Source organism: Fundulus heteroclitus, chromosome 9, assembly GCF_011125445.2.
Source record: "Fundulus heteroclitus isolate FHET01 chromosome 9, MU-UCD_Fhet_4.1, whole genome shotgun sequence".
NCBI classification, from domain to species: Eukaryota; Metazoa; Chordata; class Actinopteri; order Cyprinodontiformes; family Fundulidae; genus Fundulus; species Fundulus heteroclitus.
The window spans coordinates 7,906,778-7,920,260 of NC_046369.1; the positions used below are offsets into that span (position 1 = coordinate 7,906,778).

Here is a 13,483-nt window from a genome sequence, read left to right on the forward strand (position 1 = left end):
CACACAGTTTAATCACAAAGAACTAAAAGGAAGTAAACAGTATTTTTGGCCCGCGTTCAGAAAAGTCTGACCTCTGCTTCTGGTGGACGGGCTGCTGCCTCATCGCCATGTACTGGGTGTCCTCCTGCAGCCGGTTCAGCGGAGAGTCTGGCTTCACCCGGATGCCATAGTAATGATACTTGGAGTTGCCTCTGAGAGAAAAAAAAGCCAGAAAAGAGCCAGGAAGCAGTGAGAAAAAGCCTTGCCATCGTAGTAATTACTATCATTACCCTTCTCCGCTGCCTATAAGCATCATCATATTCCTCGCGTCTCGAAAAGTTGTGCGATTACTGTTATCAGCGTCCTCCTACCTGGTGCCGAGGCGCCGCGTCCTGAGGCCCATAAAGACCGAGCGGATGAGTTTGCCGAAGGACGCAGCGTTGACTGGATCCAGCTTCTGCTCCTGACAGTGCCTTAGGTAATGGTTGTAGAGGGAACACCGGGGCAGGCTCACCCCCTCCGCCGTCTCGTAGTTGTCCAGCAGCCACTGCAGCTAAAGACACGGAGAATATATTCACGCCATCAGTGTTCCCGGGAGACAGACCTGCTCTGTTGACCGTCGGTCACCTGAGCAGCGGCAGAGAGGAGCAGATCCTTTTATCATATCAAAAGCCACATAAACACGCGCATCACACAGCCTCTGATTCATAAACATCAGTTACTACACTCCGTCTGCGACGAGGCTGCAAAAGGCCGGAGCATCAAAACTGCTGCTAGAGTTCAGATGAGTGCAGAGATCGTTGTTCTGTCAGAAAGACTTCCACACACCTGCTGCATCCTGCAGCGTTAAAGAGTTCAATTCATGCATAAAACACACAATCTGGTTACAAAAACTAAAACTTCCATTTTCACTTGCTTATTAATTCATAAAGCGCTTTAAAAAAACAGCCAAATAAGAAGACCAAAGCGCATAACAATAAAAAAAATCATAAAAACACAGAAAAAGAAAAAAGTTCAGTTAAAAACGAATTAGCTAAACAACATTAAAAGCCTTTCTGAACAAATGCATCTTTAATTTGCTTTTGAAAGGGTCCGGTTTGGTGATGGCACAGAGACGCTGGTGTCCCCCCCATTTAAGCTCAGGTCCTGGAACATGGTGACCCGAAGGACCTGCCAGGCATGCTAAACACTTAAACGATCCGGTAAATCAGGAGAAGGGAGGCCGTTAAGAGATTTAAAAACAAACATCAAAAGTTTAAAATCAGACCTAAAAAGCAACAGGAAGCCAGTGTAAAGAATGTAAAGCAGGGAGGATGTGCGCACGTCGGGAGGCGCAAGTTAAACGACGGTGGCAGAAATCCTGGACAAGCAGGAGGCCATTAAGGCTCGACTGGGAGACACCGACATGGAGAGCGTTACAATAGTCGAGTCTGGAGCTAATAAAGCATGAATGGCCTCCTCCAGGTCAGGACCATTTAAAAAATGGCTTAACTTTGGCCAAAAGACAGCTGAAAAAAGCTTGTTTTCTTTGGTTTCTGTATGTAAAACCCTTCTCAAATATTACCCCTACATTTTTAACAATCTTCTTTGGGTTTAAAGTCAAAGGTCAGTCAGATTTTAGCCTTTAAGCCTTTTGAAAACAGCCAAATATACCTGTTTCTACAAACAGGTAAAGGACTGTTTCTACAAGTAGAAATATTAGAAACATTTTTATTGGTAAATGTAAAAGAAAAAAAATTACAAGCTGACATGTTAAAAATAATAATGAAACCTTTGTCATGATGACAAAATTGTAATGTGACAACATTTTAAGTAGCAAAATAGGCTAAATAAAAACGTTAATATGACAAGAAAAAATAAAGAGTGAAATCTTTATGTATTTATACACATTTCATTTGTAAATACATCAAATAAAACTATAAATAAGCAATTTTAAAATGTGCAGAATCTGAAAAGTATCAAGTATCTTGTTACTCATCCCTACGTGTTTTTTAATTTAAAAATGTTTCCTCTACTACAGAAGCGTCTTGCTGTAGCATTAAAAACTATTTCTCATTAAAAGATACATTTTTTTTAACTTTGATAGAAAACCTGAAGAGTTGTCTTTGTTCTTTAAGGTTTTCTAGCTGGAGAAATGAAATTAGGATGTAGCATCTGTCACTGATGTGTAACTAAAAAAAAAAAAAAGATTAAACAATGAAAACGGTTGTAATTGTGTGACCAGCTAATTTTCCCCAGAAGCTAAGGGAAACAGAACAAAAGGCACAAAACTCTCTCCAGATTTATATCTTCAATTTTGTCTGACTTCTGGCGATCGATATTCCATTAAATACAAACGTTCCTATAAAAAAAAGCAACAAATAAAAAGCATTTTAGCTAGGGAACATTTTTAAGACCGCTTTAAAAGCTTTACATTTAATATACAGTGCATTTAATGTCAGGTGTATTGTTGTATATTATTTAGTTACAGGCCCGTATCTTTAGTTTCCTTCTGCATCAGACCTCTGCAGCAAATGCCGTTACACAGAAACTTAGCTACTTAAGCTCCATGTCCCCAGATAAACACTGCAAAAACTGAACTAAAAATAAGTAAAATGTTCTTAAAATTAGTGTATTTTTCCTTGATTTGACCAGGTAAATAAAATTATCTGCCAATAGAATAAGATTTTTGCACTTAAAATAGGAAAAATTCATCTCCATGATCTAATTTCAAGTGCAGTATAACTAATTATCTTATTTTAGGGGTCAAAAATACTCATTACATTGGCAAATAATCTTATTTACATGCTCAAATCTAGGACAAAAACACTAATTTTAAGCACATTTTACTTATTTTTAGATCCGTTTTTGCAGTGAACGTCTGTGCACTGTAGAAAGCAGCTGAAACACTAGTCATTAATATTTTATCCAAGCAAGTTTTGTCTGTGAACGATTAACAACATAGAAATATATTAAGAGCCGAATTATCGACTCAAATCAAAACGGAGCATAAAACAACCAAATATTATCTTTGAAAAGACTTGCAATGTAAACATTATCAAGGCAAGGCTATTTATATAGCACTTGTCAGTAGCAAGAAGATTTAGAGAATATCAGGAAAACATGCCGGCTGTATGTGACATATATCGTTTTCAATAATATCAAACATTGTGAATTTGGAACGATTCAGAATCTGACTTTGCCGTAATAAAAACAGGAGATGGATCAGAGTGTCAGTGTATTCTGAGCTGCAGGTAGAATACAGTTCAGTCAGTGGGTGTTAAGCTGTCGTTGAGCTTTGTCCAAAAAAAAGGGAGAATCTGGTGAAATTGTTCTAAAGGTAACAGACTCCAAAGCTGTCGGCTTGTTAGCTACCAGACGACATCATCTCCTCCAAAGCGTGACCCGAGTCAGATGTTTTTACGAGGCGATTCTACCAAATACCAAGTAAATCAATCTAAAACGGGCATTGGAACAAAATTCATTTAATTCAGTTTATTCATACAGCGCTAATTCGCAAAAAAAAGTCAGTTTAATCCAAATGTACAGATCGACTCAAAGTCAAGGACTCCACTTGCAGCTCTATCTGGTCGTAGTTGTCAAACAATCCCGTTAAGCTCAGTTTAATCAATCAAACGTCTAATTGCATTGAGTTACTGCTCTGCAGTGTTAAAAGACATCTAATAATTCTCTCACTATTTTGGCGTTTAACAAATACAAATAATTTTTGACATGTTTATTAACCTAAATAGAAAAGATTTAGTCATATTTAATGTCTGTGCGTGACAAATGTTATGCGTCTTCTTATGTAGTGAAAAACGCATCTCAGGAAACAGGCCTGCCAGGAGAATGAGTGAATGTGGAGCCTATAGCCTCCAAATCCAGCTGCAAATAACTCAGACAGCTTAAAAATGGGGCTTTGGTTCTGTAAACTCGCTATAGGCCTACAGCAGATCCAAACATGTAACTATGATTTTTCCCCCAATTAAAAATAAAAAAAACACAACCAGCTAATGAAAATAAGCCCTAATTATTCTCATTACCAAAGCAAGAAAAACAAATAATCAGCATTAGTTCATGCAGAGTATCAAGGCAATCGACTGGAGTCTGTTTAAAGGAAAAATGACGACAAACACGAGTTTAGATCAGGGATGAAAACAAAATAAAATCATTTTTGAAAGGGAAACATAAGCTGGCGACACACAGTGTGTTTCGCTGAGCAGACACAGGCAGAACATAGAGTCCACAGATTCAGCCGTAACCTTCTGGTTTTGTTTCTAGATAGAAAGTTCCTGTTTGACTTACATGGCTGTTGAGCAGGCTGCTTTTGTGACTGGCAATTCCTTCAGACTTTTGGAGGTTTTCAATCGCCATTTCAAGCTGAAGAAAGAAGCATGCAAAACAGGAAAAAAAAAGAGCAGAGGACACAGAAGGGGAGGACGCAGAGAGAGAAGGGGAAAAAAGAGGAAAAAGAAAAAAGCAGGGGTGTGAAGTTGGGGGGGGGGGGGGATAGAAGAGAAGAGAAAAAGGAAATAAGACTGTTAGCAAGCAGCCAGATCTCTGCATTTCCATTAAAATCAGTCAGTGTTGCAGCCAAATCCATTATTGGCTGACAAAAGCATGCAAATCAAGGGACTCATAGGGTTAAGCAGCTCAGTGAAGGCTCGGGCTCTGACACACTAAAGTATGCAAATAGGAACAACAAACAGGGGGCAGAGGTCAAAGCGGGACCCGGGACAGAGGGTCAACAATGCCAATCATCCCAGAATCTGTCAAACTTCAAAAGAAAAAACATTTGTCCAACCAAAACTAAACGTAAGGTAAGTAAGACGCTGCTATGACAAAACTGAGAACAAAATAAAGTAACTAGTCACTCTGACACGTCATGAGCAGAAAAATAAAAAAGTTATCGTCCGTCGGGTGAAATGTTCGACTGAAGACTAAAGCGGGAACATTTTGTGCAGGTATGGAAGAAAATCAATCAAGACTGATGCCAAACTTCGCACATAAGAGAGGGAAAGAGAAGCAGGCGGCGTTCCAAGCTTTTAGGAGAGCTCCAGAGGGCTCTGGGCCAAATGGTAATAAGCCCCCGGGGGTCTCTTTGTTTCAGGGGCCGCTCGAGTGCCTGTGAAAACCCCTAAAACAAGGCGAGCGCTGAATTATTTAAGCCAAAGCCCCCCCAGCGGGAGTGTTGCTCACCATGGCTGAGGAGGAGCGGGATGAGTGGGAGATGTGGTTGCGGTTCCCCTCCATGCCGCCGCTGTGCAGCAGGTAGGTGCTGCCACCGGAGATGATGTGGCTGCTGCCCACGTCCATGGCGATGCCCACCATGCCGTGGGGGGGCACGCCGCTGCTGGCGGAGGAGACCACCGTGGTGACGTGGGTGCCGCCGGCCTGGGAGTCAAAGTAGGGCCCCCCGCTGCCCTGTCCGTACAGCTGGGAGTCGGGGTTGTAGGAGTAGGCGGTGCGGCTGGAGACACATCACTGCGGTTAGCACGGGTTGCATTTCAGGGCCGTTTCAAACTCAACATCACCAAACGACGCCGCGCGCCACGTCTGACAGGGAGAATCGGCGAGAAATCGGTTGCTTGACCAGAACTTCAGCTCAATGATCCCCGTTTAGGTTGGAAACTCGGTGAACGCGTTACACTGGAGCTGTAGCAGGAAAAACACAGAGTGTAGCTGCACAACATATCCAGCTGTGGTTATCTTTTGCTGCCATCGATGCAAACGCTTGATGTTTATTTTTAGCGGCACACATAGAAAAAGGAAGTAGGAAAAGTGGCACAAAAAAATGTGGAATAATCATAATCGGTGTTGCCGCAGCAGTGTCCCTGACATGCGGCTCCACTCTTCAGTGCGGTCGCCATCACTAAAAGCTATTTTCAGTATCAGCGAGGCGTTTAAAAAGTACGTCTGAGGAAGACGAGGGAAGGCGTTTAAAAGAAAGCCGCGTTGTCGTCAACATGTCGAGCCACGCCTGCGGCTCACTCCAGCTTAGAGAGTTTTGTCCTTTAAACTTTCTGCGTCCGTCCTGTATGAAATATGACGGGTTGAAACCTCATCGTTAATGTGAGAGTCAAACATTTCCTAGCAATACACAGAGAAACGCCTGTTTTGATGATGCTAGCTGCATCTACCCTGATAATGGCTAATATATGACGCTTATTTTTTTTATTTTTTTATCATTTTAGGTCATATTTCTTAAAAGAACAAAAAAAGAAAAAATCTATATCTACAGATCAGAGCTTTACAAAACCAGAGATCAGATCGGTGCATTTCTAGTGTAAAGCAACAGGAACGCAGGACGGCAGATTAACTGATATCATAATTCTCATTCATCTTGGGCTGACATTAAACATTGAAAATGCATGAAAAAACTAATAAATCTGGGCTGTAATTGGCCTAAATGGCATTTTTATTGGAGCCACTTTAAAAACAGTTGGTGACACAGTTAACATGATGAGGCAAGTGGTGTGGGAAATCTTATCTGTCACCGTGTTTTCAACACACCACTTATAGATAATTCAAGAAGATTGTAATCACCGCGGCGCTAACAGAGTAGCTCAGCGTGAGAATTTCAAAGCATTGACTGAAAGTTTTATCTAAATCTATTAACGGTGTTTTCTTCCTTCTTTTTTTTTCCTTTTATACATTCAGCCTTTTTAGCAGAATGGAGATATTGTATTAATAAAGTGAAATCAAAGAAGTGAGCTTACATAGTTCCATTGGTATAAACAGCTTCCCCACTTTCTCCTACATATTGTACTTGGGATGGGTAGACATGTTGCACCTGCTGCTTGTACAAAGAGAGACAGCACAAAAAACGAGTGTTCAGAGTTAAAACAGCCGTCAATAGGTGGAAAAAAGCACAAATGCATGTAGGTGACAACATTAAATACAGTGAAAAACTGTCCACCCCTTGGCTTATTCAATAATCTGTACTAAACAGTTGTTAAATCAAAATAAAACAAAATATTTTACTGCAGTGGAATAATATAATGAACAATTAAGAAAAATCCAACCTTTAATTTCAGTATATTTATTCAGTGGGAGGGAAATTTTTTTTTTTTTCTTTTTAGTTTTATTGTTTAACAAAAATCCCAGGTTCACAATATTTGACACCCCTACCAAATATCACTAAAATAAAACTAATTGGAACATTTTGGATCGATCACTTTCACAGTTGACGAGTGTAAAAGAACCTTTAATTATTAATCCACAACTTTCTGGTTCTCTGGAATATATGTCAGTATAAAATGACATAGAGCAACATTTTGCTTCTTCAAAGAGAGGAGAGAAAACATGACATTCGAGTAAAGTTATCTTATGCCTTCATACGTCAAAGAAATAGCTAAAAGGACATAGCTTCGCACCAAAAACTGAACATATCTAGAGTCAGAGCAATGATTAGAAAGTTTTACACAAGTTTAAAATCTTGATGGAAGATGAACTGGTCCCTGTCCAGACTCGATGGTAAGGAAGGTAAACAAAACTCCAAAGCTTACCATCAGAGAACTGCAGCAAAGAGTGAGGGGTCATCAGGTCTCCGTTATTACCTATCAACATGTCATCCTGCTACATGTCCTACCATGCCTAGTGTTACAGTGGAGGGTCTGTGAGGCTTTGGCTCTGATTCTCTTTCAACAGCTTTGAGAAGTTTATTAAAGTGCATTAAATACTCCATGAAATACTGAGATTTTACATAAAATCTGACCCTGGCAAAAAAACAGAAAATGGGTCATAACTGGGCCTTTCAGCTGGGTAATGATCCAAAACATATGGCTACATCAACACAGAAAAGGTTCACACATAAAAATTAACTGTTTTCAACTGAGAACTGAATCCCACAGAAAACCTGAGCAAGTAAGCTCAAGATTTGACATCAAAAACCAATCTGGATAATGCAAATAAATAAACAAAGTAGAAAATGGCAATTATTTGTCTGTCTAGGATTTTTCCCCTATACTAAATAAGATGTACTACTATTAAAATTGTAGTACAGGAACAAAAAAAATGGCTTTATTTTAACACTTTTTACGCATCTTTACCTGTGCTGCCAACAGATGTGGATGCTTTATATACTAAAAGAAAATTAGCAGTGAATGAGATGTGAACTGGATTTAATTCATGGATTACTGATTATGAAATGAATAAAACCTCAACAGAAATAGAAGTTTTGGATTCATACAAAAACAAGGTTGAGATGATGTAGATGCACAACTAGAGATGTTTGAACTACTGAGATGAAAATGGAGAAAAGGTGAGAACAAACGGTTGGGTTTTGGTTCAAGCCTTCAGGGACATCACTCAAACTCTGCAGCGGTTTTACAGAATGTGCCGAGAGAGTTAATCAAGTCCAAGACAACAAAATTAAATATCATCATCACAAAGTCCCAAGTCATATTATACAGTTAGGCGCAACATTTTTTATACTCCTGGTAGACTTAGATTTTAAATTTTCGGACTGGAGATGAGAATAACATCTCTCAGACAAAATGATGTAAAATTGGGCATCGATTTAGAAAAGAAAAATTTGTAGTTCTATTTTACTAACAATCACAATGTCACTAATCATTTATACCCTTCTCCATAACCAACTGAATCATCTTTATTGGAATTACAGCAATCAATACATCTCTTTAATTGAGTACTAGCTTTTTTTACTGGCCTTTCTGCTTTTAGTGACGAGTCCTCCAGGTTGGAAGGTCTTTTTGCCATCACCCTAATCTTTAGCCATCAGATTCAAGTCAAGACTATATAGCTAGTCACTTCAAAAATGTTCATATTAGTTCCAATCAGAACAAATCCGTCTTTAAACCTACCGGGATTTGAATAATTTAGAACCAAACTACACCTTTAACATTATCAGCTGTAAACCTGTCAGTAGGTGTTGCAATCTGAACTCCTTTTCTCCATATTCTTTAAATGTGCATGTTAAAGACAGTTAGCCGGCGTGCTACAATGGTGCAGGGGTAGAGAGCACGACCCATATATGGAGGCCTTCCTCGACGCGGCTGACCCAGGTTCGATTCCGCATGTCTTCCTCCCTCTCTCAACCCCCCTTCCTGTCAGCTTACTTAAAAAAATAAATAAAAAAAAAACGAGCCACAATGCTACACAAAAAAGGCAGCTGGAGACAATCTGCCACATGTTCCTTTACAAAAGCAAGTCTCTCAGTAGAAATCTTTCTAACAAACTGAGGTGTAACATTAGAGCCAACTTCGGGGCAGAAGAAACGGAGCCTAAGGAGCGTGTTACCTATCGTCACATTGGGGAAAAGGAAGCTCCGGCGCAAATAATAATAAAAATGTAACTCGGGTGTTTGTGATTGGACAGCTCAGACTCAGAATGAAACGTTTCAGACCCTTAAGGGGTGCAGAAAGGAAAAGGTAATTCTAGTTATGGTGCACAGGCTGGTGAGTTAAGGGTTTGTGTTCATTATTGGAAACAAGTTAATTAAAAACCTGATCATTAATTCATTAGATTTATTTTTATTTTTTTCTATGGAAAGTGTCACATGAACAGGAGTAAAATATTTCTGAATGATGAAAATGTAAATATTATATTCTTATGATTAAATTATTATCCTCATCACATTATTTCAGATCTTAAATGATTCCCACTTCTTTTGAGGTGGCTTTTTTTTGTCACGCTTAAATATTTCGCATTTAAAAAAAATAAACACGGGTGGTTATCTGGTTCAAAGGTCCAGTACAATTTCACATTAGATCAGGTTGGTCTGGAGAGCTTTTTTTCCCTTTAATAAATTAAATAATGTGAAATCCATTATTTTCCCTAAGGTTATCTTCATCTAGTTTTACAGCTTGATAACCTGAAACTTAAATGTTCTCTGGTAGCCAAATAACCCCATTCCAGATTGACTGTATAGTAGCAGAATGTAAAAATTTAAATCATAAAAATACTTTTGGTAATCTTTAAAAGTAGCCTGCAACAAGTCAAGGGGTGTTGAAGTATTTTCAGAACACGGAACAGGTATGCAGAGTACTGTGTACCTGCTGGGGGACCCTGGATACTGATACTTGTCCTCCTTTCTGAGCTGAGCCTGTGGTTTGAACCAGCACCCTCTGTGTGAATATGAGACACAACTCAATTACATAGGTACGCATGTACATAGACACAGAAACACTCTAGTCTAAACATATACAAGTCAAAAACAACACAAGCACACCTTTATGAAGAAAGCACCGATTACTATGTGTTAAACTTTTGCTATGGAAAAAACAACAGTGAAGACAGAAATGTGGGGACATACAGCATGATAATGAGATGATTTTATTTATGTGGCACAAACTCTAATCTTTCTGCTATCAAGCATTTGTTTAACCAACTGATAAAAAAAGAGCTGTAGCAACTTTAAACGTATATGTTTTTAGAACTTCCTGATGAACGACAAACGTAACCATTTTTTTTTTCTATCTACATTTTATTCCTACTTGCATTTATTCTGTTTTATTTTGCTATATTTTAATCATGTAAAGCACTTTGCATTGTCTTTGTACTGAATTGTGCTATATAAATAAATTTGCCTCGCCTTGCCTTTGCCATTTGGACACCGCTGTGTCTGTATAGCTAATCTTTAGTGCATTAAGAATTTACACAGTTCACTGCACTACGTTCTGTTTTAACGTCATGCTAACTATTCACCATAAGCTTCTGACCAATCAAACTTCCCTAAACTGGGCTTAGGAGGTTCTCTGGGCGTCTTCATGCTCTTATAGGAAGCAGCAGAGTGGCGGCGCTTCCCTACCTGCTGGGAGGCTGGCACAGGCTGCACCACAGGAGCCTGGGCCGAGGATGAAGTCCGCAGTGTTGTCACACCAGTGGGGGTGTCTGACGCTGCCTCTGAGTTCTGCATGCTGGAACACAAAGGGAAAGAAACATATGGGGTAACTCCTTGACCCCCATCAATACCTCCAGAAGTGATGTTAGGGTTTAAAACTACAGACGCATGAAGAAACTAGCAGTTAAGTGGAGTCGGATGATGTTTAGTTTGACTGGTCTTGATTATTGATTGGTCAAAACTGAAAAATCCCATTTTTTCCCAATCAATAAACGCCCCATACTTAACTACCTCCAGGGGACTGGACATACCCAAAAGAGGTCTTAACGTCCCAGGAGAATTCTGGCTTTACCAAGACAACAAAAGCTCTCGGAGTTCTGCCTTTGGTTTGAATCAGTGCCAAAAATTTGAAGCCTCGAAAGCACTACATGCCTACAGTCTTAATATCAGAACAGACCCATGTGGGAAAGTTACAGCTGAGAAGCTAAAATTACCAGCAGGACTGAGCTGTTTCCTGAAGGCCAAACCCACTACCACCACTTTGTTCCACTGGGTCACAATGTGTTCAGCATAGCAAAGGGGAGCTAAAAATGGAGTGACACAAAGGCTCTTTAAAAACCAAAGACACAGGGAGGAGAGAAAAAGACCAGGGGTAATGCATACACAAGAATGGTACTGCAAGGGGGGAGTGGGCTAAAAAAAAAGACAAACAAAGTTCCCTACTTTCCAAAAAAAAAGGGGGAAATGATGAAAATGGCAGAGGGGTTCCAGCCCCTGCTAAGGTCCTGGTGATATCCCGCATGATTTTTAAATGAGAGACGTCTCCAAGGGCTCTAATAATCCAGCTGATATGAGGAAATTCCTCATTGCTTTGTAAACCCTGGTTGGTTGCTATGGTGAGGAATCCATGACAACCACCCTGAGTCAACCCCCCCGCCCCTCCGTGTTCCCTCCCCATCCCCATCCCTCCTTTATAAAGCTCTTCCACAGGAACTCTTGAGTGTGGCCACAAAGAGGGAAGGGGGAGGAGAGCAGCAGTACGGCTGAAAGAGATACAGCGCAGTTGGGGGGGGGGGGGGGGTCCAATTGATGAGCAATATGTAGTTAAAGCAGAAATCCTGGTACTGCAAGGAAAGTTAGTACGCAAAGGAAAGATTAAAAACCAGTAAAGAGTTACAAGAGACAACCTGCTCTCAACACCCTTAGATTATTAGCCTCAGCCCTCAATCAGTGCTACTTTATCATTTCTGTTTCCTGGAAGCCGTCTGACAAGCTTCACTTTAATCTGTACATAAACAAGTAAACAACCAATTTTAAATTCTAGGTTTAAGAATTAATCTGCTTTTTGTAAAGACAAAGATTTGGTGAAAATGAGCGAGGGAAGCAAAAACAGCCTTAAAAAGCCCAGAGAAGTCTTGCACAACACTGCTGATAACAACAAAATATTATTTCTTGGAAGCAAACATGCACAGCTGTGTTTGTTACGTTTTTGATTAACTTGGACAGACTATTTGAAAAGACCTGGAACGAAGTTCGATTCAGGCCAATGATAAAATAAGGCCCCAAGTCAGTGGGATTCATAAACTGTATTAAGAGGTTTGAAACGAAACTGCTTAGAACTACAAAAACATAACATATGGTAAGGAAGTGGAAATAAACACGAACAGCTCTGAACAAAAATACTGAGCTCACTGCACATCGGTGATCATTTCCACAACAAAGGGACAACATTTATTCCCATGACCACACAAAATATCAGTAGTAATCACAATTTCTTAATTGAAAAATTTAGTTTTAACTTCGTCTAAAGCGACATTTAGCAACTATTAACTGCTAGAGATTCAGTTCAGTTTCTTTATTGTGCAAACGTTTAAAATGCCACCTCAGGACACAATGTAAAACATTGTCAGTTTATTTTAATTTGACAGAAATATACAAGTTCAAGGCATCCCAATGTAACTTGTTACATAGACAGATGAGATCCAGTGACATACATCTGATCTTAAATGTAACATTTGACAGTTTCATTCAGATTATGCCATTTGGTAAATCTCTACTATGAAAAGAAGCAGAGCCAATTGCATTTAATCTTTGAATTGAGGTTACCTAGAAATTGACTGGTGGTCAAAACTGGGCAATTTTATGTTTGATCAGGTCTGATCAGTGATTGGTCGGAAATCCAATTTTTTTTTTCGGGCTGTGAACACATAATTTTTCTACATGCTAAAAACTCGCATTGACAACACTCTTCAGTGTGGAAGTTGTTTCTGAATGAAGAAGATAACCGGGTTAGCTTTTGTCCATGGTGCAAAACGTAAGGGAGGCTTAGAAAAGGGACGTTAGTAGGTGTCCAATAGGCTTAGAGAAATTCTAGGAATAACTATCTTTATATGGGTATGAGGGGTGTTCCTTCAGGAGGCCACATTGGCAGGGAAACATCAGCATATAACAGGGAACTGAACATAACAGCAAAGAGTCTAATCTGCACCGACATGACACATCCTGAATTAAGAGCTGGTAGCAATCTTTTGGAAATTTCAGGTAAGATTGTTAACTCTCCACGGGGTAAACACAAAGGTTATTGCAGTTGATAATGCTGCCTGCACTAATTATAACAAACAATAGTAAAACGTGATAAGGACAGTTTAAAACGTCAGCTGTGGGGGGCACAGTGTGGGTCAGTCAGTAGAGAAGATGTATCATATATGGAGGCTACAATCC

The 13,483-nt window shown here is 39.7% G+C and overlaps 1 protein-coding gene across 3 annotated transcripts in view; it reads right to left on the minus strand.

The window, feature by feature from the left end:
* The window catches only part of rfx2 (regulatory factor X, 2 (influences HLA class II expression)), a 36,573-nt gene that overhangs the window by 10,791 nt on the left and 12,299 nt on the right, over positions 1-13,483 (minus strand). For all 3 annotated transcript variants that reach the window (XM_036140947.1, XM_021308026.2, XM_021308025.2), the window contains exons 2-8: positions 10,730-10,838; positions 9,975-10,046; positions 6,678-6,754; positions 5,158-5,428; positions 4,264-4,338; positions 351-532; positions 72-191 (exon numbers count right to left, since the gene is read on the minus strand). In XM_036140947.1, the coding sequence (XP_035996840.1) occupies positions 72-191; positions 351-532; positions 4,264-4,338; positions 5,158-5,428; positions 6,678-6,754; positions 9,975-10,046; positions 10,730-10,837 (905 nt within the window). In that variant the 5' untranslated portion in view covers position 10,838. The remainder of the gene's footprint in view (positions 1-71; positions 192-350; positions 533-4,263; positions 4,339-5,157; positions 5,429-6,677; positions 6,755-9,974; positions 10,047-10,729; positions 10,839-13,483) is intronic.